Genomic DNA, 20,267 nt, shown 5'->3' with positions numbered 1-20,267 from the left:
CAAGTAATTATGCTACAAGTTACTTTATGAAAATTCTATTATATATTGTATATACGCTTCCATTTTTAGAACTGGGCCGAAGAGTTGGGTGGGGCTGGGCCATAAGTGTGCCCCGATTCGGCTAATCAGCCGAGGAGAGGGAAAAGCAGAGCCATATGTGGCAGTTCAGGAGAGAGAGAGGCACATGCAGCTTCCGTTTGTGTTTATATATATATATATATATTTTTTTATATATATATATTATACGTTTTCATTAGTATTAATATATGAACTAATATTACATATTAGTTTTGTACAGTATGTTAATAGCCAAAATACTTGGACATACATGAATGAGAATAAATCTGAAATAGGAATGTGTTTCAGTCACAATGCACATTATGTAGTTTAGAGGCAATTTAGAGACATTTAAAATGTTACAAATGGTTATTTATATTTAAATACATGTTGTATACTTAAAATGTTCTGTTTGTCCAAGAATCCTCTTGCAGGTCTTTGGCATTTAGAAGCTGTTAGTTCAGAACCTGTGAGGAGTCTGATTCTCAAACTAGAGACTGTGATTTACGTATCTTTTTATTGTGCATCTGGTCATCCACTTCGCTCTCTATCCTGGTTAGAGATAATTTTTTTCAAAACAGTAATGCATGGAATAGCCTTCATCTCTCTATAACAATAAACTTAAGAAGAAAATAGAATTTCATGAGAAATGTGTTTCTTTTTGCCTATTTTTAAAACCAAAATTTTACTTGCTAGTGTAAAGCAACTTGTAAGATCTCAATACCTCATTAAATGGGGAAAGAAAACCCTGTATTATGATTTCCGCATGGTAGCGCAACCATTTTCAATTGTTCTAATAATAAAAAAAAAAATTTGTGTACCAAATTAGCACTTTAAAATGCTGTTGTAGGGAATAGGTGACAGTACATGTTTGCCATCATGGTTAAATAAAAAATGGAATAAATACCACTTAAAACAGTTATTTCAAGCCATAATAATAATTTTCGTCAATTTAATGCACCTTTGGTAAAAGGAAGCATCAATTTCTTTCAAGAACAAAAATGTCTTTATGTTCTAAAACAAGCGTATATTTAAGCGTATATAAAATATATACTGTAATTTTCATAAAGTAACTTGTAACAATTACTTGAGTAGTTTTTCATCAAATTAATTATTTACTCTTCCTTGAGTCATAATATTTATCAGTACTTCAAAGGGATTTGATACTTGTGCTTGTACTCAAGTGAATTTTTTCTTCAGTAGCAGTACTTTTACTTAAGTAAAAAAAAGTTAGTACTCTTTCCACCACTGGCCCTAACCCAAAAAACAAGTTAACTGTGGAGTTCCAAGCCAACCAATTTTCAAAAAGTTGGCTGTGATTGCCTTCTTGGAAGTTGGAAAGAACTGTTAAACAGACAACCATCTTGAAGAACAACAGTCATGTATATTTCTTTAAAACTCTCCACATTTTCTTTTCAGGGTGAAGGCAAAGAAAGGGGTGAACCTCCTCAGCACGAACTCCAAGAGTAACCAGTGGAAGGTCGAATGGGATGTGCAGTCTGGAGCCAAACACTCTATTGCCACTGTAGAAGTCAACAAGATCAAAGGAATCCCTGGGTAAGAGAGCTATCCTGCTCATGTACATGGTCTAGTTTCCACTTGCTTCCCTTGCAATGAAATGAAAAATCATAACTAGTGGCCAAAACCAAAATGCATCAAATAAGTATTTGAAAAACTAATATTTAAAAACGTTTGGTTACGTATGTAAACTCCGTTCCCCGAGGGAGGGAACGACACGTTGTGTCGGAGAAGCGACACTAGGGGTCTCTCTTGAGCGCCGATATTCACCTCTGATCTTATTGAAAAGGGCCAATGGGAGTTGGCAGTCGGTATTTGCATATCCCGCCCCCGGACATACGGGTATTTAAGTGGCGCAAATACGGGAGTTCATTCAGGATTTTTCTTAGGAGCCGGAAAAGGTCCGGCCACAACAGTGGCTCGGTTCAGTGACATGGCGGAGGAAAGACACAACGTGTCGTTCCCTCCCTCGGGGAACGGAGGTTACATACGTAACCAAACGTTCCCCTTCTGTCGCTCTCTCCACGTTGTGTCGGAGAAGCGACACTAGGGGACCCATTCCAATCTTGCCATGCACTGGACCCGTAAGGGTAGGGGCACGGCCTGGGTGTGATAAGCCAGTGTGATGGCATCGACAACCCAGTGGGCGAGCCTCTGTTTGGAGACGGCATTCCCTTTCTGCCATCCCCCAAAGCAGACAAAGAGCTGCTCAGAGCGTCTGGTGCTCTGTGTGCGGTACAGGTAAATGCGCAGGGCGCGCACTGGACACAGCAACGAAAGGGCTGGGTCTGCCTCCTCCCGGGGCAGCGCTTGCAGGTTCACTACCTGATCTCGGAATGGTGTGGTAGGAACCTTGGGCACATAGCCCGGTCGCGGTCTTAGGATCACAGACGTATCTGCCGGACCGAACTCCAGGCAAGTGTACGCTGACAGAGAACGCTTGCAGGTCCCGACCCTCTTAATGGAGGTGGCCGCGATCAGCAGGGCCGTCTTAAGAGAGGGCCCTGAGTCCAACTGATTCGATGCGGCTCGAAGTGAGGTCTCTGGAGTCCTGCCAAGACTACCGAGAGATCCCAGGAGGGAACTAGGCCTGGCCGGGAGGGATTCAACCTCCGGGCACCTCTCAGGAACCTGAGGATCAGGTCGGTGCTTACCCAAAGACTTGCCGTCTACAGGATCGTGGTGGGCGGCGATAGCGGCAACATACACCTTGAGGGTGGGCGGGGACAGCCTCCTGTCCAGCCTCTCCTGTAGGAACAGAAGCACTGACCTAATCGCGCATCTCTGCGGGTCTTCGGCTCGGGAAGAACACCAATCTGCGAACAAGCGCCACTTTAGGGCGTAAAGGTGCCTGGTAGAGGGGCTCTGGCTTGGTTGATGGTATTCACAACGGTCGCCGGTAAGCCGGCTAGCTCTTCCACGTCCCGTCCAGGTACCAGGCGTGGAGGTTCCAGAGGTCTGGGCGCGGGTGCCAGAGCGTGCCCGTCCCTGAGAGAGGAGGTCCTTTCTCAGGAGAATTAGCCAGGGAGGAGCTGTCGCGAGGAGTCTGAGTTCCGAGAACCAAGTCCGAGTGGGCCAGTAGGGGGCCACCAGCGTGACTTGCTCCTCGTCCTCCCTGACCTTGCACAGCACCGGTGCAAGAAGGCTCACTGGGGAAATGCGTGCTTGCGCAGCCCGAGGGCCAGCTGTGTGCCAGCGCGTGTGTCCCGAGGGGAGCCTCTGTTAGGGCGTACCAGAGCGGGCAGTGGGAGGTTTCCTGGGCGGTGAACAGGTCTACCTGGGCCTTGCCAAACCGTTCCCAAATCAGCTGGACCGACAGGGGTGAAGCCTCCACTCCCGCCCGGGCAGGCGTTGTCGTGATAGCGCGTCCGCTATGACGTTGAGCTTGCCGGGGATGTGAGTGGCACGCAGCGACTTGAGTCACTGCTGGCTCCATAGGAGGAGACGGCGGGCGAGTTGTGACATGTGGCGGGAGCGTACGCCGCCTTGGCGATCTCACGAGGACATGTTTGTCCCGAACTAACGGGAGGAACTTCCTGAGAGCAAGAAGGACGGTCAGCAACTCCAGGCAATTGATGTGCCAACGCAGCGGGGCCCCTTTCCAACGGCCCGCTGCTGCGTGCCCGCTGCACACGGCACCCCACCCGGACCGGGAGGCGTCGGTTGTGACCAGGACGCGTCGGGACACCTGCTGCAGGGTCACTCCTGCCTGTAAAAAGCAGAGGTCTGTCCAGGGTCGGAGTGTTTTGAGGCAGGCAGGGGTGATCCTTACCCGATGCGTGCCGCGGTGCCATGCTTGTCTCGGGACTCGAGTCTGGAGCCAGTGCTGGAGTGGTCTCATATGCATCAACCCCAGCGGTGCGACTGCCGCGGAGGACGCCATATGCCCCAGGAGCCTCTGGAAAAGTTTTAGAGGGACCACTGTGCCTGGCTTGGAGGAAGCGAGGCAGTCCAGCACCGACTGAGCACGCTCGCTTGTGAGACGTGCTGTCATTGAGACTGAGTCTAACTCCAACCCGAGAAAAGAGATGCTCTGAACCGGAGTGAGCTTGCTCTTTTCCCAGTTGACCTGAAGCCCCAAGCGGCTGAGGTGCCGGAGCACCTGGTCTCTGTGTGTGCATAGTAACTCTCGAGAGTGTGCTAGGATGAGCCAGTCGTCGCGGTAGTTGAGAATGCGGATGCCGGCTACTCGTAGCGGGGCAAGGGCTGCCTCTGCGACTTTCGTGAAGACGCGAGGGACAGAGACAGGCGAAGGGGAGGACTTTGTACTGAAACGCCTGGCCGTCGAGCGTGAACCGTAGGAAGGGTCGGTGTCGTGGCAAAATTGAGAGCGTGGAAGTACGCATCCTTCAGGTCCACCGCTGCGAACCAATCTAGATGCTAAGCGCCAGCCAGAATATTTCTCTGCGTAAGCATTTTGAGCGGGAGTTTTAACTAGGCCCGATTGAAAACTTCGCAAGTCCAGGATTGGTCGTAAGCCGCCGCCTTTCTTGGGTACAATGAAGTAAGGGCTGTAGAAACCCTTCCTCATTTCGGTTGGAGCGGCGGGCTCTACAGCGCCCTTGGCTAAGAGGGTCGCAATTTCTGTGTGCTGCTGCCGTGTACTCGCGGAAAAGCGGACGCCCCTGAAGGGGGCGGAGCCGAGCAAACTGAATTGCGTAACCGAGTCGAATGGTCGGTGCAGCCAGCGTGATGCGTTGGGAAGCGAAAGCCACGCTTCCCAGCTCTGCGCTAGGGGCACCAAAGGGACGAGTATTTTGGGCGTACCGGCGGGGCCTCGCAGCGGGCGGAACAGGTAATGCAGCGTTAGGCGGCCGTTGCGGCCTGAGGCTGAGGTGCTGAGAATAGACTCAAAGCACTTACCTTGCTCCGCGCGCCCGGCAGGGGGCGGGTTCTTGACTGAGGAGGAGGTCTGATGTTGGCGTCCTCTGGACTCATCTGAACCGGCAGGCGGAAGGCGGGATCGCCGCGTCCGGTGTACCGGGACTGTTGTGATCTGAAAGCACATTGCCGTGAGAACGGCATTTGCGGGCCAGGTGACCCAGAGGCAAAGGAAATAGCTCTTTTATTGAGAATGTGGGTACCACAGCCCCCATCAGGGGGTGTGGCAAATGAAAAAACAAAGGATTCTCCTCCGGCCCTCCACTGGGGGCGGGCGGTCTTACCACCTCCAGAGCTAACGTCTTCGGCTCTGGGTCGGCTGTCTCAGGAGCGCTTGGGAGCCTTCCGGGTCCTGGAGGGGTTACGTGAGACAGGGGCGTCTGCGCCGCTCTGCGAGCGCTTCGACGCTGAGGCTGAGAGCTGGGCCCGGGTTGAGGCGGAGCAGGAGCTGGTTTCCTCACAGGGGGATGCCCTCGGCGGGCAGACGGGGCAGGGCCCGTAGCGGCAGGTCTGCGGCGGGGCATGATGTGCGAAATGGCCTCCGTCTTCTTCTTCACCGCAGAGAACTGTTGGGCGAAGTCCTCGATGGTGTCACCGAAAAGGCCAATCTGGGAGACAGGTGCGTCCAGGAAGCGGTTTTTGCCAGCCTCACGCATCTTGACCAGGTTGAGCCAAAGATGGCGTTCCTGGACCACTAGGGTGGCCATCGTCTGTCCGAGTGCCTGTGCTGTGGCCTTCGTCGCTCTCAGGGCGAGGTCGGTCGCTGAGTGCAGTTCCTGCAGCACATCAGGATCAGGTCCACCCCGTGCATGTTTCTGAGAGCTTTGGCCTGGTGGACTTGCAGGAGGGCCATTGCATGCAGAGGCGGAGGCAGCGTCCAGCCGTAGTGTAGGCCTTCGTGTTAGCGAGGATGTTGTCCTACAGGGCTTGGATGGGAGTACGGGCGACCCCACCAGGAGGTAGGGCTACCGGGGCATAGATGGTGCGCAACTGCCCTATCAACCTGGGGAATCGCGTCGTACCGCGTGGCTCTCCGCCGTCGAGGGTGGAGAGAGTGGAGCGGGTGGCACCTAGGCGAGTGGAGAGCGGGGCTCTCCACGTGAGCGTCAGCTCATCATGCACCTCCGGGAAGAAAGGGACCGGGGGATGAGAGGCCGCGAGCGGCAGCTGCCCCAGGAACCAATCATCCAGCTGAGAAGGCTGTGGGGAGGATGGAGGGTTCCAGTCCAACCCCACGCTCAAGGCGGCCGGGCAAGCATGTCGGACATCTGAGCGTCGGCCTCAGCCTGGGCCTGCTGGCCCGAGGCGGCAGTCCAGGGAGTCCTCAGCATCAGACACCGCACTCTCCGATGCAGCGGCGAGCTCATCTGCTTCGGACTCGGGAGGATAGACAGCCGGGCCATGAGGCAAGCCGCTATCGCCGCTGGCGTGGGCGGAGACCAGCGGCGTGTCGGGAACGGGAGGTTCGCGGGGGCTACCGGCGAAACTGCACCGCTGCCGCCCCAAATCGCCCCCAGCGCCAACCGCACCGTCCTTAATCCCGTGGGAAGAAGGAGCAATGTGGGGTGCAGCTGGGGTGGCTTGCTTTCTGTTGAAAGCGAGCCGCGACCGCAATGTGGTCATGGTCATGTTCTCGCAGTGAGAACATGAACCATCCACAAGCGCCGCCTCGGTGTGATCGCGGCCCAAACACGCGAGACAGCGCCTGTGGCCGTCTGAAGCAGAGAGCACTCTACCGCATCCAGGAGCGACACAGGGGCGGAAAGGCATCTTGAAAAAGACGGCGTCCTTAAAAGGACGTTCAACGCCGCTGTGGTTGCTCTTTTGAGAAAATTACTCTTTTAGTAAAAACTCTTTTAATACACAGTGTGTGTGTATGCGTGTCTCGCGCTGTCGAGCGCTCAGGGGCAACAGTGCATGCCGTGCACTGAGAAGGAGAAAGCCGCTATTGTGCGCCGTCAAGATCCAACAGCATGCAGATCGTCAGAGGAAAACAGGAACGTTTAAGTGGCGTGTAACTCGCAGCAAACTGCAGACAGACCATCGGCTCCGAAGAAATTTTCTGAATGAACTCCCGTATTTTCGCCGCTTAAATACCCGTATGTCCGGGGGCGGGATATGCAAATACCGACTGCCAACTCCCATTGGCCCTTTTCAATAAGATCAGAGGTGAATATCGGCGCTCAAGAGAGACCCCTAGTGTCGCTTCTCCGACACAATGTGGAGAGAGCGACAGAAGGGGAACTGAAATTTTCAAATCTGTAAATAGGAAGTTTATACAGTTTTTTGTTTGTAGAGTCTACGTATTCCAATAGGATCCATTAGGATTGATTCTAACATCCAGATTTGGATACATTTCTGAAAAACTAGAGATACTTGTTCATAAATATTTCAATTTTTTTATTTATTTTTTTGTCTTCCATGACATTTTAAAAAACATAGGCTATACATACATACGTACAATTTTAGCTATCCTACTAATTGAATATATATTGTTATTAGTAATTGTAGTATTTATGTGTAGGTTCTATTATTTAAACATATATTATTTGCATGCTTTATAGTATTCTTATTATTTATGTAAAAGTATGTGAAACAGTAGGCATTATTCCAAGACATTTGTTTAAGTGGTAGTAAGCAGCATTGTTGTCACATGACCTCCTTAATTTGTGCAGTTACTGTAAATATTTAATTCAGTTGTATGCAAAAAATATCTTCACACTAAGCAGTCTTATTAAACAACGAATGAGGAAAGAGGATGTTAAAATATGCCACTTTTATTACTTCCAGTTCATTCATTATTTTGACAATGGAAGGTCAAGTTGAGCACATTGCATTGTAGGATATAGTATTCTGTGCAGTGCACTACGTGTATAATGGACATTTTAACAAATATAGGTCATCAGGAATTCCATGCAGAAAGAACATTTGCATACTGTGCACAGCAGAAAAGCAAGTGCCATGTGTTATTCAGAACATAGACATAAGAGTAAATCATAGTCAGTAGAGTCTGGTGTTATTTACCTTTTGTCAGGGAGGTCAAGACACAGTGATTGAGTGTCTACAAAGAGATTACTAGCGAGGTCATCAGAATTAAACATCATGCTGTTTTGTTCTTGCGTCTAAGCCTCTTATTCTTTATCCTTCTGTATTACGTGGACTCAGTCAAATAATCTGTCCTGTTTTGCTTGACATGTAAAAAGACCACGTCACTCATCTGGCAACCCTACATATTATAGCCGGAATGCATGCAGCCCAAAAAGCTGCACTTTTACAGGAGCACTGCTTTCATGACATATACAGTGCATAATCTAATAACATTTCTTTTAAAAAACACATTATTTTCATCAGCTTGGAGCCTAAGGCTAGTTTTTAAACAGGCCACTGCACATTATGATCGCTCAATTAAGTTTTTAGCAATTCTGTTATGCCTATGTCCACAACAAAATACAATCTGATTATGAATTTTTGGAAATGTTCTTAATATGTCTGGCCGTTCAATACTATTTTTTTTTTTTCATTTGATTCAGTATCCATTGCCTTCTAGCCTAAAAACGCAATAAAGATGCAGTGTAATAAAGCTATTTCAAGCTGTCTTCATCTGGCATTGTGCAAAAACATTCATAGGTAACCAATTATAATGGGAAACTGAACAGTGATATGTAATTTGTTTTCATCAAAGAGATATTGTTGGTATATGCTTTCATTTGCTTCCATAACATCTTCTAGAGGAAAGTCAGTAAGATTCATTCACTGGTAATTGCATGAAAGTATACTTATGTGCGCAGAAAAGGTTCTCACACAAAATCTGGTGCGTACAAACATATATTTGTTCCTACCCTCATTATAATGTTGATGAATCCAGATTATTCTAAAAGAGGGAGCACAGTATCATGGCTGACCCTGCACTCTGACCCCAACTTAGCTGTGATATGTGAAAAAAATTATTTGACTGTATGATGTAGGTATAATGTGTGACAATAGATCAATTGTTAATATATTATTATATCAAAACTTACTCTGAATTAGCAGAGTAATACACTGATGTCTCATGTCCTTTTCCAAAAGCAGTAATCACCTCTCCCAAAGTATCTGCTGCTTTAGGTGTGGGTGTGCTACTCCCAAAAACAATACAGAGCTGTAAATACCTATAGAACTGAGATGTTTCCAAAAATGATCAACCAAATTCTCAAAATATCTCAACACTCCACTCTGATATAGGCCACCGAGTGTAGTAACCCCCCTCACAATCCACTCTGACCAACAGAAATGGGACTTATTAATATGTAATTCAGGGTTGAGCCATATGCTTGGGGCAACAATTAAATATATTTCCGAATTAAACACTTTTGTCCAAATCACATGCAAATGTGAGATAAAGGGGTGTGACTTAACTTATTTTGTTAGTTTAATAGAAAGGCTTTGCAATGGCAAAATAGGGGCAAGCACTTCCTGTTCATTATGAAACCAGAGAGGGGCTCTCAGGTGGAAACGTCCAATGAGCCAGATGTCTGAGACCGAATGCATAATAATAAACAAAATCTTGGGTAGGCCTAGCCCACCTTTGTCAGTCGGCCTATGTAACTTGTTGAAATGTAATCTGGGACGTTTCCTAATGCAAATAAAGGACTTCGCTATGCTATCAAATTGCTTGAAATAAGAGAGGGGGACATCTACATGGAGAGATTGTAGCAGGTAGTTGAATTTTGGAATACAATTCATTTTAATAGCATTAACCTTCCCAATCATAGATAAATGTAATAAAGACCTACTGCACACATCACTCGAAAACCTTTTTATTAAAGGGTAGATATTAACTCTAAATAAATCACACAAATTATCTGGGAATAAAATGCTCAAATACTTAATGCCCTGTTTGGGCCACTGGAAGGTGCCTGGCTGAAAATCTGTTACTGGGCAGTATGCTGTCAGAGCCAAAGCTTCAGTGATTACTCTGTATCCTGAGAACTTCGAGAAGACACCAATAATCCTGTGGAGACAAGGCATAGATTTAGTTGGGTCAGAGATGAATAATAAAATATAATCTACATTAAGCAAACGCCACACCTCCTGCTATCACCCATGAAATATCATCCCCCTGGTTCCAGGGCAAGACAGAACAATTATGGGGATAGAGGGCATCCCTGCCGGGTGCCCCTATCAGAGTATCTGAAATTAATCAATTTGTTTGTTCCGCTGCTACCTTGTGTCTATAAAATAAATTAATCCATTCAATAAAAGTATTTCCGAACCAGTACCTTTCCAAAATCTTAAAAAAATAATCCCATTCTACCAAATCAAATGCCTTTTTGGCATCAAGTGAGATGGCAGCGACTGGAGTCTGATCATTCGCCACTGACCACATGATATTGATGTAATGCCTAATGTTGTCAGAAGAGCTGCGGCCCTGAATAAACCCCACCTGATATGTACAGTCAGGTCCATAAATATTGGGACATCGACACAATTCTAATCTTTTTGGCTCTATACACAACCACAATGGTGTGTAGAGCCAATAACTTTACTTAATCGGTTAGCCAGAATGTTTTACAAAATTTTAACATCTAGTTGGATCAGGTAAATTGGATGTTAACTCTTACACTCGCTTGGATCTTTGTACTTTTTAAGAATCAAACTGATCCGGGCTTGTGTCATGGTTGGCAGATGCTTTCCATTCTTTAATGATTCCAGTATAAACTTCTAGCAAAAGTGGAGCCAGTTCTGAACCATAAGATATACAAAATCAGCAGCAAAACCATCTGGCCCCGGAGCCTTGCCTGTAGAGTAAACATGAAACTATAAAAATCAAGATAGAATTCATTACAAGAATTATTAATATAATTATTAAAAAGCTGAGGTACAACTTGACCACCAGCAGATTTCACTGAGGGAATGGTAGAAAGAGACTCACTCTGCTTTATATATCTAGCCAAAAGCTTCCCTGCGTTGTCCCCCGACTCAAAGTATGACTGTCTTGCCCTGAATAGCCAAAACTCCACCTTCCGTGGTAAAATAGTATTATATCTTTATTTCAATCGGGTCAATTCAATTCCATCAGACAACATTTGGCACTTCAGCTCTGCCTCGACATGTTTAATATTCTCTCCATGAGTTCTCGTGCTTTGGATTTTTTGATGAATGAGGCATACTGTATGATCTGATCCCTAAGAACAACCTTAAGTGCCTCCCAAGCCACGCCCACAGAAGATACTGAGGACCAGTTGGTCTCCATATAAACATTGATTTCAGCCTTTAACATTTGCTGGAAATTAGGATTTTGCAAAAGGGATACATTAAAGCACCAACTATATGATATATTTTTCTCCATATGTGGCAACACCTCTAAACTCTGTGATCTGAGACTAAGATGTTTCCAATTGAGCAATCAATAAATAAGTCGCAAATAAGCGACTTTGATATAAAAGAATATATACACTACTGGTCAAAGGTTTTGAAACTAGGGTTGAAACAGTATGAGATTTTCACTGTATGATACGGTTTATCAGTGAAAACAGAAGGGTTATTTTATTTATTTATTTTAGCAAACACTTTTTTATAATTTAAACTTGAAAAAAATTCCCTTTTGAAAATAAATGAAATAAATAGAAAAAATAAGAAAGCTAACAGAATTATAATAAACCGGATTATAAATATGATAAAAAAATAGCATGTAACTATAACATGTTATATAACTAAAGCATGTTAGTTTACACGTTAGCCTAGCATGTTAAATTAACTACTAAATGAAAAATAACATCAGCTGTGATAGCTTTTTAAGCAATGTCCTCTGATTATTAATAATTAACATATACTGCTCCTGTCTGTACCTTTAACTCTCAACTGGTTTTGCTTTAGGACCCAGATATTACATTGGAAATCAAGTGGCGACCCACCATAATAAAAACATAACCTGTATTTAATGTATCCTGAGTCGCATTTCCTTTTATGTTGCATAGTTTTGTTAATGGTTTTCCAGTACAAGGACATGCGCAAGTGACATTATTTCTGTTGTTGACGTCAACAACAAAATATACAGGAAGTTTTCTCTTCCTCATTTAAAAAATTGAAGAGCATATTTACTTATATGAGCATGTTTCCTAATTTCAAACATCATTCAAACAGAACATACATATTACACAGGAGGAAAGGCTCCTCATTACCATGGTTAGGACAGTGTAGCTAGTCTTAAATAATAGTAATAATAATAATAAATTATAATATTTATGAAAAAATAAATACTAGCTGAAACACATCTTGAAACTTTAACTACAACTGCCACTGTTGATACAAAATGAGGTCTAATAGATTCTACCTTTAGATTATTTCATATGAAACTATAACATTTTGTCAAAATATAACCTTTACTTTTACTCATGTAAAATCGTGAAACAAATTTGTAAAGATGATGATGTGTAATTATTATTAATTACAAATTTAAATTAAAATACAAATTTGTCACATAGCACAGTGTTGCTCTTTTCCTACTTATTGCACTTCGCAATATCGAGGGAAGCCCAGTCGTTGCACGTGCGTGCAAGAGAGAAGAGCAGATCATGATCCCGAGATAGTTCCACTTGTGTGAAAGTGCAGATGAGAAGCCTTTAGCTGTTTGTGAGATTATTATTAATTCTGCCTCGGTAGTCCTAAATAAGATATCACTTGGGCGGCTGCCAAAATATCTTCAATGGGAGAACCATGGCATTGTTCTTTCCCTGCTGTCCGTGACCCAGTCCGAATAGACCAGTTGAGAAAGGTCATGGTTACCTGTCTTAACCTCCATTCCCTGAGGGAGGGAACGAGACGTTGTGTCGAATGAAGTGACTCAAGGGGTCTTCGTTGGGAGCCTCGCGTACCTATGAACTTGAGAAAAGGCCAATGTGAAATTGGCAGACAGAATTTGCATGCCCCACCCCCAGACATACAGGTATAAAGTGAAGCGGGCGTGCATCTGTCAGTCTGGTTTTTGCACTAAGGAGCGGCCGTTTACAGTGGTAGCTCTAGTGCTGTGGCAGGAGGGACACAACATCTCATTCCCTCCCTCAGGGAATGGAGGTTACGACAGTAACCATGACGTTCCCCTTCTGTCACTCACTTGACGTTGTGTCGAATGAAGTGACACAATGGGTCCCATTCAAAAACGCCATGCACTAGTCCGGAGGTAACATGTGGTAAATACACCACGAGGGTTGTGAAGCCGTACGTGGGAGCAGCGCGGTGATAGGTCCTGCCTAATGAGGGGGGACCTCTATAAACACGGCGACCGGGGGCAGTGGGACTGCCCAAGGGAGATGCAGGTCCGCCGACAGGGGGACCGTACCGTGGAAAATACATCACGGGGAGTTGCATGATCAGGGAACTAAGGCCATGGAGCCCTATTCCAGTACAGAGCACCTGTGGCTTGTAGTGGGTCTGGACACGAATTGCTCCACTGAATTCGCAGGCCAGAAGGCTAGGTAGGAGAACATCCAGGAAGCAACGCTTAGTGGCTAACCTGGGAGAGAAGGCTCACTGGATCAACTTGGTGAAGGGCGCTGTGTGCAAGTGGAACACCCGGTCGGTTGTGCCGCGTTAAGGAGTTCTACCGGCTCGGACCTGACAAAACATGGGACGAGACCGACTCAACCCTGAGATTGTAAAATCTGGCAAAGGTATTGGGTGTTGCCCAGCCCGCTGCTCTGCAGATGTCTGCTAGGGAGGTGCTGTTGGCCAGTGCCTACGAGGATGCCACACTTCTTGTCGAGTGTGCTCGGATCTGCAAGGGGATGGGCATGGCCTGGGTCTGGTAGGAAAAAGAGTTGCTCAGAACATCTAAAGCTCTGCATGCGGTCCAAATAGATACACAAAAAGCACGTACCGGACAACAACGAAAGGGCTGGGCCTGCCTCTTCCCGGGGCAGCGCTTGCAGGTTCACAACCTGGTCCCTGAAGGGGGTCGTAGGAACCTTGGGCATGTAGCCCGTTCGCGGCCTTAGGATAACTTGAGTATGTGCCGGACCGAACTCCAGGCAGGTATCGTTAACAGAGAATGCTTGCAGGTCCCCAACCCTCTTGATGGAGGCTAACGTGATCAGGGAGAGGGCCTTGAGCTCAACTGAATCAAGCTGATCGATGAGGGATATCTGAAGGCCTGTGAGGATCACTGAGAGATCCCAGGAGGGGAACAGGCTTGGCCGGGAGGGTTCAGTCTCCGGGCGCCTCTAAGGAACCTATAAATCAAGTCGTGCTTACCCAAGGACTTGCCATCTACTGCGTCGTGGTGGGCTGCCATAGCAGCTACATACAGCATTAAGGTGGAGGGGGACAGCCTCCCCTCCAGCCTCTCCTGCAGGAGAACTGCGCATTTCTGCGGGTCTTCGGGCCAGGAAGAACACCAATTTGCGAACAAGCTTCATTTTAGGGCATAAAGTTACCTGGTGGAGGGAGCTCTGGCTTGGTTGATCGTGTCTTCAACTGCAGGTAGTAGATCACTTAGATCTCCCGCATCACGTCCAGATTCAAGAAGAGGAGGTTCCAGAGGTCTGGGCGCAGGTGCCAGAGTCTGTGTCTGCCGTGTCTTCCTCAGGGGAATTTTCCAGGGAGGTGCTGTCGCGAAGAGCGTAACATCCGAGAACCAGGTCCAGGTGGGCCAGTAAGGAGCCACCAAGGTGACCTGTTGCATGTCCTCTCTGATCTTGCACAGCACCAGTGCAAGGAGGCTCACTGGGGTAAATGCGTACTTGTGCAGCCCACAGGGCCAGCCATGTGCCAGTGTGTTTGTCCCGAGAGGAGCTTCTGTCAGGGAGTACCAGATCGGGCAGTGGGAGTTGTCCTGGGAGGCAAAGAGTTCTATCTGTGCCGTGCTGAATCGGTCCCAAATCAGCTGGTCTGCCGGGGGGTGGAACCTCCACTCACCACTGGGTGAAACCTGTCGCGACAGTGCATCCGCCATCGTGTTGCAGTTGCCAGGGATGTGAGTGGCGCTGTCTGAACGGATCAAGACTTGCTTGCCCCGGATCAGAGGGAGAAACCTCCGCAGGGCAAGGAATACAGCCAGCAACTTTAGGCAGTTGATGTGTCAACACAGCCGGGGCCCTATCCAGGAGCCAGCAGCTGCATGCCCATTGCACATGGAGCCTCGACCCTGTTGAGAGGCATCTGTGGTGACCACAACATGTCTGGACACCTGCTGTAGGGGGACTCCAGTCTGCAGAAAACAGAGGTGTGTCCAAGGGTTGAAAGTCTGACTGCAGGAAGGGATGATTAACACACGGTATGAGCCGTGGCGCCACGTGAGTATGTAAGTGTCTTTTAATATCACCAAAGCCTGAGGGTTTTGAGTTCTTTGCCGTGTTGACTTCAAAGAACAACTATGTAGCAGGATGTGTCAAATCTCACCTGGTTTATTACATAAAAACTCGCGGTTAAAAGGCCGGCCCTTTGCATGGCATCACGTAACTCACAGACAATGTTTTTAAGGTGAATGTTAGATGGATGTTATAATAAGAAAAACATTCCTCCCTAACATAAAACTGTAACCTAAACCTAAATGATAGTGTCCAAAAACATAATGAGAAATGAAAAGCACATTTTCTGAAGCAACCACGTCCTAATGTCACTTCGATGACACTTTCGTGCCATGTGTCAGCTTACATGTTTGGCTACCACAGAAGCTAATCACATTGGAATAAGTTTGTAAATGTAGGTGAGTTTGTAATACAAGAGTTAAAATGTATTGTTTTTCAAATGATGCTTTTGTTATCATAACATAGCGGTGTGTGAGTAAATAAAGTAAATAAAAAGCACAGTTGTTGTAGCACCTCTAGTGCTAATTTCACTGATTTTTCCATTTGCAAAAATGTTGTAATAGTAGCATTCATTCTATGAGACTAGGTTGTCAATTTCATCTTTTCGGCATCTAGGAGAATCAATTGAGATATTAAAGAGATTTCATTTGTTATTTTTCTTATATTTCACACAAATATGCACATTAATTGTATGGTCTGACACTCATCAGAAAATGCCCTTTTTGTATAGAACTTAAAGTACTAAAGTTTTGCTATAAAAAGTTATCACAGTTTATTTATGTGCAACACATTGCAACATGTTGTCAGGCATTGGTGTAATACCTGTCTTTAGAAAGGTGGTGCATGTTATTTTTATTGCGATTTCAAACAGCTTTAAACATTTCCCCTAAACTTGTTTGGAGATGGGTTTTTTGGGGGGGTTAAAAATGTCTGCATGTGGCAGGAGGATATGTGTTTCGTAAAAAAAAGCCATGCCTTTATGAGCCTACTGTCTGAGAAGATTAATATATTTTTAGCTTCCTTTTATAGATTTTCCTTTTGCCCAGCTTGTTCTGTCCTCAAACTTAAGCACTCTTCTTATACTTGCAAATTTGTTCATATGCTGCACATATTCTCATCTATCTCCTCTAACTGTTTGAGTGGCTGTAGTACTAGAAGCAAACATTGCAAATGTGGTTTATAACTGGCCGTGAAGGCAACCATAGCATTATTTGTCAATATAAGACAGCCTCATTCAGTTAGTGTGTTTTTTTTTTTTAATTAAAGATTTAGTTGCTGGCACACCTAATGCCAATTCTTTGTTCTGCACACTAGAGTAAAGCAAGGTTAAAATGACTCTAAAGAAAGGGTGTTTTGAAAGCTAGCTCACATTGGCTGAGCTTAATGAATAATTGTTGACAAGACCTCCTTTCCTATTGTGCCGGACAATCAATTTTCAGCAATAGCACTATTACCTTTGTTAATGTAGTATCCAATGAATGCACATAAAGGAAAGTAAACACATTTGATAGAGATTCCCATTATCTTTAAAATATTTCCTCCCAAACAAAAGGAAAAGTAATCAAAGTTTTAGTTGGCCAGTCACACCTAAATGGCCATGTAGTTTTAATTGGATGAATCAATACCAAATTAGCCAAGCAAAAATTAGTGACAAAACAGTAGCTCTTCACAAAGGGGTTTTAAAACTATATTTTCAACCATAAAGCTGGCCAGTATAGTGTACTAATATGCTGTACATTGTATGTTAACTTATTGACCAAATACAGCATATTTCTTCTAGCACAGTTTGCAAATAAGATGAGAAAATACACTGCACCCATCCAGTTTATGTATGTACATAAAGTCAGCTACTTTTAAATAAAAAATATGCTCAAATGTCATTGTATTAGATGCTGAAAAGGAAACTTTTCAAGCAGAATATTTAATAGGGGTGAAAAAATGTCTTCATCTTTCAGCTTTTTCCATGCAATGAAAGTGAATGGTGACTGAGGCTAACATTCTGCCTAACATCTAATTTTGTGTTCCATGTAAGTAAGAAATTATTATGGGTTTAGAATGATATGAGGTTGAGGTTCACTTTTGGGTCAACTATCCTTAATAGTCCAAATTGTCAGCATGAGCAAAGAGAGAGGTTAGTGAACCCAATTGCAGTTTTTAATGATGAAGACAAATCTACAAACAGAAATAGCACAAGGCTTGATAAACAAAACAACAACTTCTCAATGCCACTATGGACGAGACTACACAATGAGTGTGGAAACAAAAGGGAATATATACAGACATGGGCCATGACAACACAAGGAACAGATGGGTACACTGATGGGAAACAGGTGAATGTGATGATGATCATGTTAAATACTGGGAAATGTAGTTTTGGGAAAAACAACAACAAACAAGTCCATGAAAGAGTTAATTTAAGAGTCTGTGAACATGAAGGGATGTGACAGAACCACCCCCCTAAATGGGTGGCTCCAGATGCCCAAAGACAGATAGTTGTAAGATCAGTGCGAAGCTGGTTGACTAACAGGGAACCAGGGAGGTGCAGGCGGATGGTCTGGAGGCCAGGAAGGTGTCTTCTGGAAGGGAGCAGGGTCCGGAGGTTTGGGAGGTGGCTCCAGGAAGGGTACGGGTCCGGCGGTTTGGGAGGTGACTCCAGGAAGGCAACTGGTGGAGGGTCAGAACACCAGGATGGAACTGGCAGGGGTTCTGGGGGCAGAGCAGCTGGTGGTGAAGACCCTGGGGGCGGAGCTTCAGGAGGTAGAGCCACTGGAGGTAGAGCCACTGGAGGTGGAGCCACTGGTGATGAAGACCCAAATGGATAGCAAGGATTTGAGGTTTAGTAGGAGGAGGCGGAGCAGGCGGAACTGCTGGAGGAACAGGGATTTGAGACCCAGGTGGTGGAGCCTGAGCGGCGGAGCAACAGGAGGTTTAGGGAATCCCAGATGGAGTCTCGGGAGAAGGAGCAGGCGGAACCGTAGGAGAAAGTGAGGATCGCTGGCAGCAACTGGGAAATGGCCTCCGTGGCTATGGGCACTGGCAGTGACAGGGACTTCTGTGGTCGTGAACACAGGCAGTGACAGGGAAACGGCCTTCATGGCTGCTGGAAGAGGAATCTCAGGAGGAGGGGGTGGAACTGCTGGAGGATGAGTCTCTGGAGGAGTGAGCGGAGTCATGGAAGACTCAGAGGGCGGAGTCATTGAAGACTTGAGTAGGAGCCCTTCTTCTCCTCCTCCTCCTCTTCTGGATGGCCATGAACACTGCTGTGGGAGACTCAGAAGGTGGAGCTGTGGGAGGCTCGGAAAGGCGGAGCCCTTGGAGGCTCAATTAAGGGCCACCAAGGCAGGGGAGAAAGTTTTCTCCATTGAAGGAAGCTCGAGAGTAAAATTCCTCTAGGGCTGGAGCAGGCGTGACCACTGGCTATGGGATGAACAAGGTTTCAATTGCTGGCTCTTGGATGGATGAGGCTTCAAACGCTGGCTCTGGGATGGACGAGGCTTCAGGAACTTGCTTGTTTCCCATGGCAGGTGTGGGCATTGGCTCATTGCCCGTGGCAAGGGTGGGCATTGGCTCATTGCACATGGCCGGCGTGGGCATTGGCTCATTGCCTGTGGCATGCATGGCGTGTTAACTCGTTGTCTGTGGCAGGTGTGGGGTGTTGGCTGGTTGAACTTGTCAGGCGTGAGCTTTGGCTCATTGACTGTGGCAGGCATGGGCTTTGGCTTGTTGACATTGGCAAGCGTGGGCGTTGGCTCGTTGACTGTGGCAGGCATTATGGGATTACTGCATGAGTGTAGTCCTCCTCCATCGCTCCCATAGTGAAGGCTGATCCAACATATAACAAAGCCAGATCCATAAATTGGGCCAGGGTCCAGGGGCTTTTGCCATAAGGCATAAGGGACTTCCCTGGCTAATTCAAACCATACCAGAACATGTCCTTCAGGGCCACATCTTTGAAGTTCACCTCATTTGACAATTCACAAAATCCTGCAACATACTCTTCCAGCGTGCGGTCCTCCTGACACAGCTGGAAGAGTCTTACTGCTGGGTTCATCCTTTGTTGTGGTCTAGTCTTCTGTCAGCATGAACAAAGACAGATAGGTTAGTGAAACCAATTGCAGTTTTGAATGATGAAGAAGACAATGTACAAACAGAAATAGCAGTATGAATAACACTGTTAAAAAAAAGAAAATAAATAAATTGATGTATAGCCTAATATTCAAAATAAATTATAAGAAAACACTGGCTCACGGCCTTTTCTTTATTGAAGTTATTGCAGGAATTTGTTATATTATCCTTACGAACAATAACAATATTAATGCTAATAGGTCTAATAATTGAATCTGTAATTAAGAGACAGTGCAGTTGATATGGAGGATATGGAGATCCTCTTCATTTAAGTTTTTTTCTTCTTTTTTCCAGCAGCTGCTATCAGCAAATGTTACCTGTAAAACAGGAGTTTTAGATAAATGAAATAATCCTTGATGAGTGAGCAGGAGACCAACTGACAGAGCTCATTTACGCTGCCACTATCCATTAAAGATGTTTCCTTCAAATTGTCTGCCAAGCCCTGTAGCCAGAGATCTTCTATACTGAGATAACAACCTCCATGTTTTTACCATAGGAGAGCGCATAACGGTCAACTAGTGTGTTACGACAGTAAATCATAGTTTGAAGTGTCACAAAATTGTCCATGTCTTCTCTCATAAAACAGCAATTTTATCGCAATAAACTACACACAAAGTTTATTTCAAAAGGATTGTTTAGTGTAAAACATGTTGAAGATTAGTGGACGGGCAGTCCATTAATTTAGTGACGAGCTGTTTCCTCACAAAAGCAGACATCCATTAAAAAACAGCCTCTTGTCTCCTCGCAAGTCTACCACCCAAAGAATGCCTATGGAACCGTTACATCATGTGTTTTGTTGCTAACCTTAGGCTCCCCTTGATAGAAGAGCTTTGCTGTAGCATTCCTTTTCCATGTCACTAATTTAATGCCACTATATTGCCACTATGTGCTCAGCTGTTTTAA

At 45.8% G+C, this 20,267-nt stretch overlaps 1 protein-coding gene across 2 annotated transcripts in view; it reads left to right on the top strand.

Annotated features, from left to right (window-relative positions):
• Positions 1-20,267, top strand: part of LOC127636407 (transmembrane protein 132E-like) — a 509,951-nt gene that overhangs the window by 414,071 nt on the left and 75,613 nt on the right. For both annotated transcript variants that reach the window (XM_052116876.1, XM_052116866.1), the window contains exon 3: positions 1,477-1,614. In XM_052116876.1, coding sequence (XP_051972836.1) covers positions 1,477-1,614 — 138 coding nt within the window. The remainder of the gene's footprint in view (positions 1-1,476; positions 1,615-20,267) is intronic.

The sequence above is a fragment of the Xyrauchen texanus genome, chromosome 4 (genome assembly GCF_025860055.1).
Source record: "Xyrauchen texanus isolate HMW12.3.18 chromosome 4, RBS_HiC_50CHRs, whole genome shotgun sequence".
NCBI classification, from domain to species: domain Eukaryota; kingdom Metazoa; phylum Chordata; class Actinopteri; order Cypriniformes; family Catostomidae; genus Xyrauchen; species Xyrauchen texanus.
The sequence above is the reverse complement of the archived record's forward strand: the minus strand, read 5'-3'. Positions and strand labels throughout refer to the sequence as shown.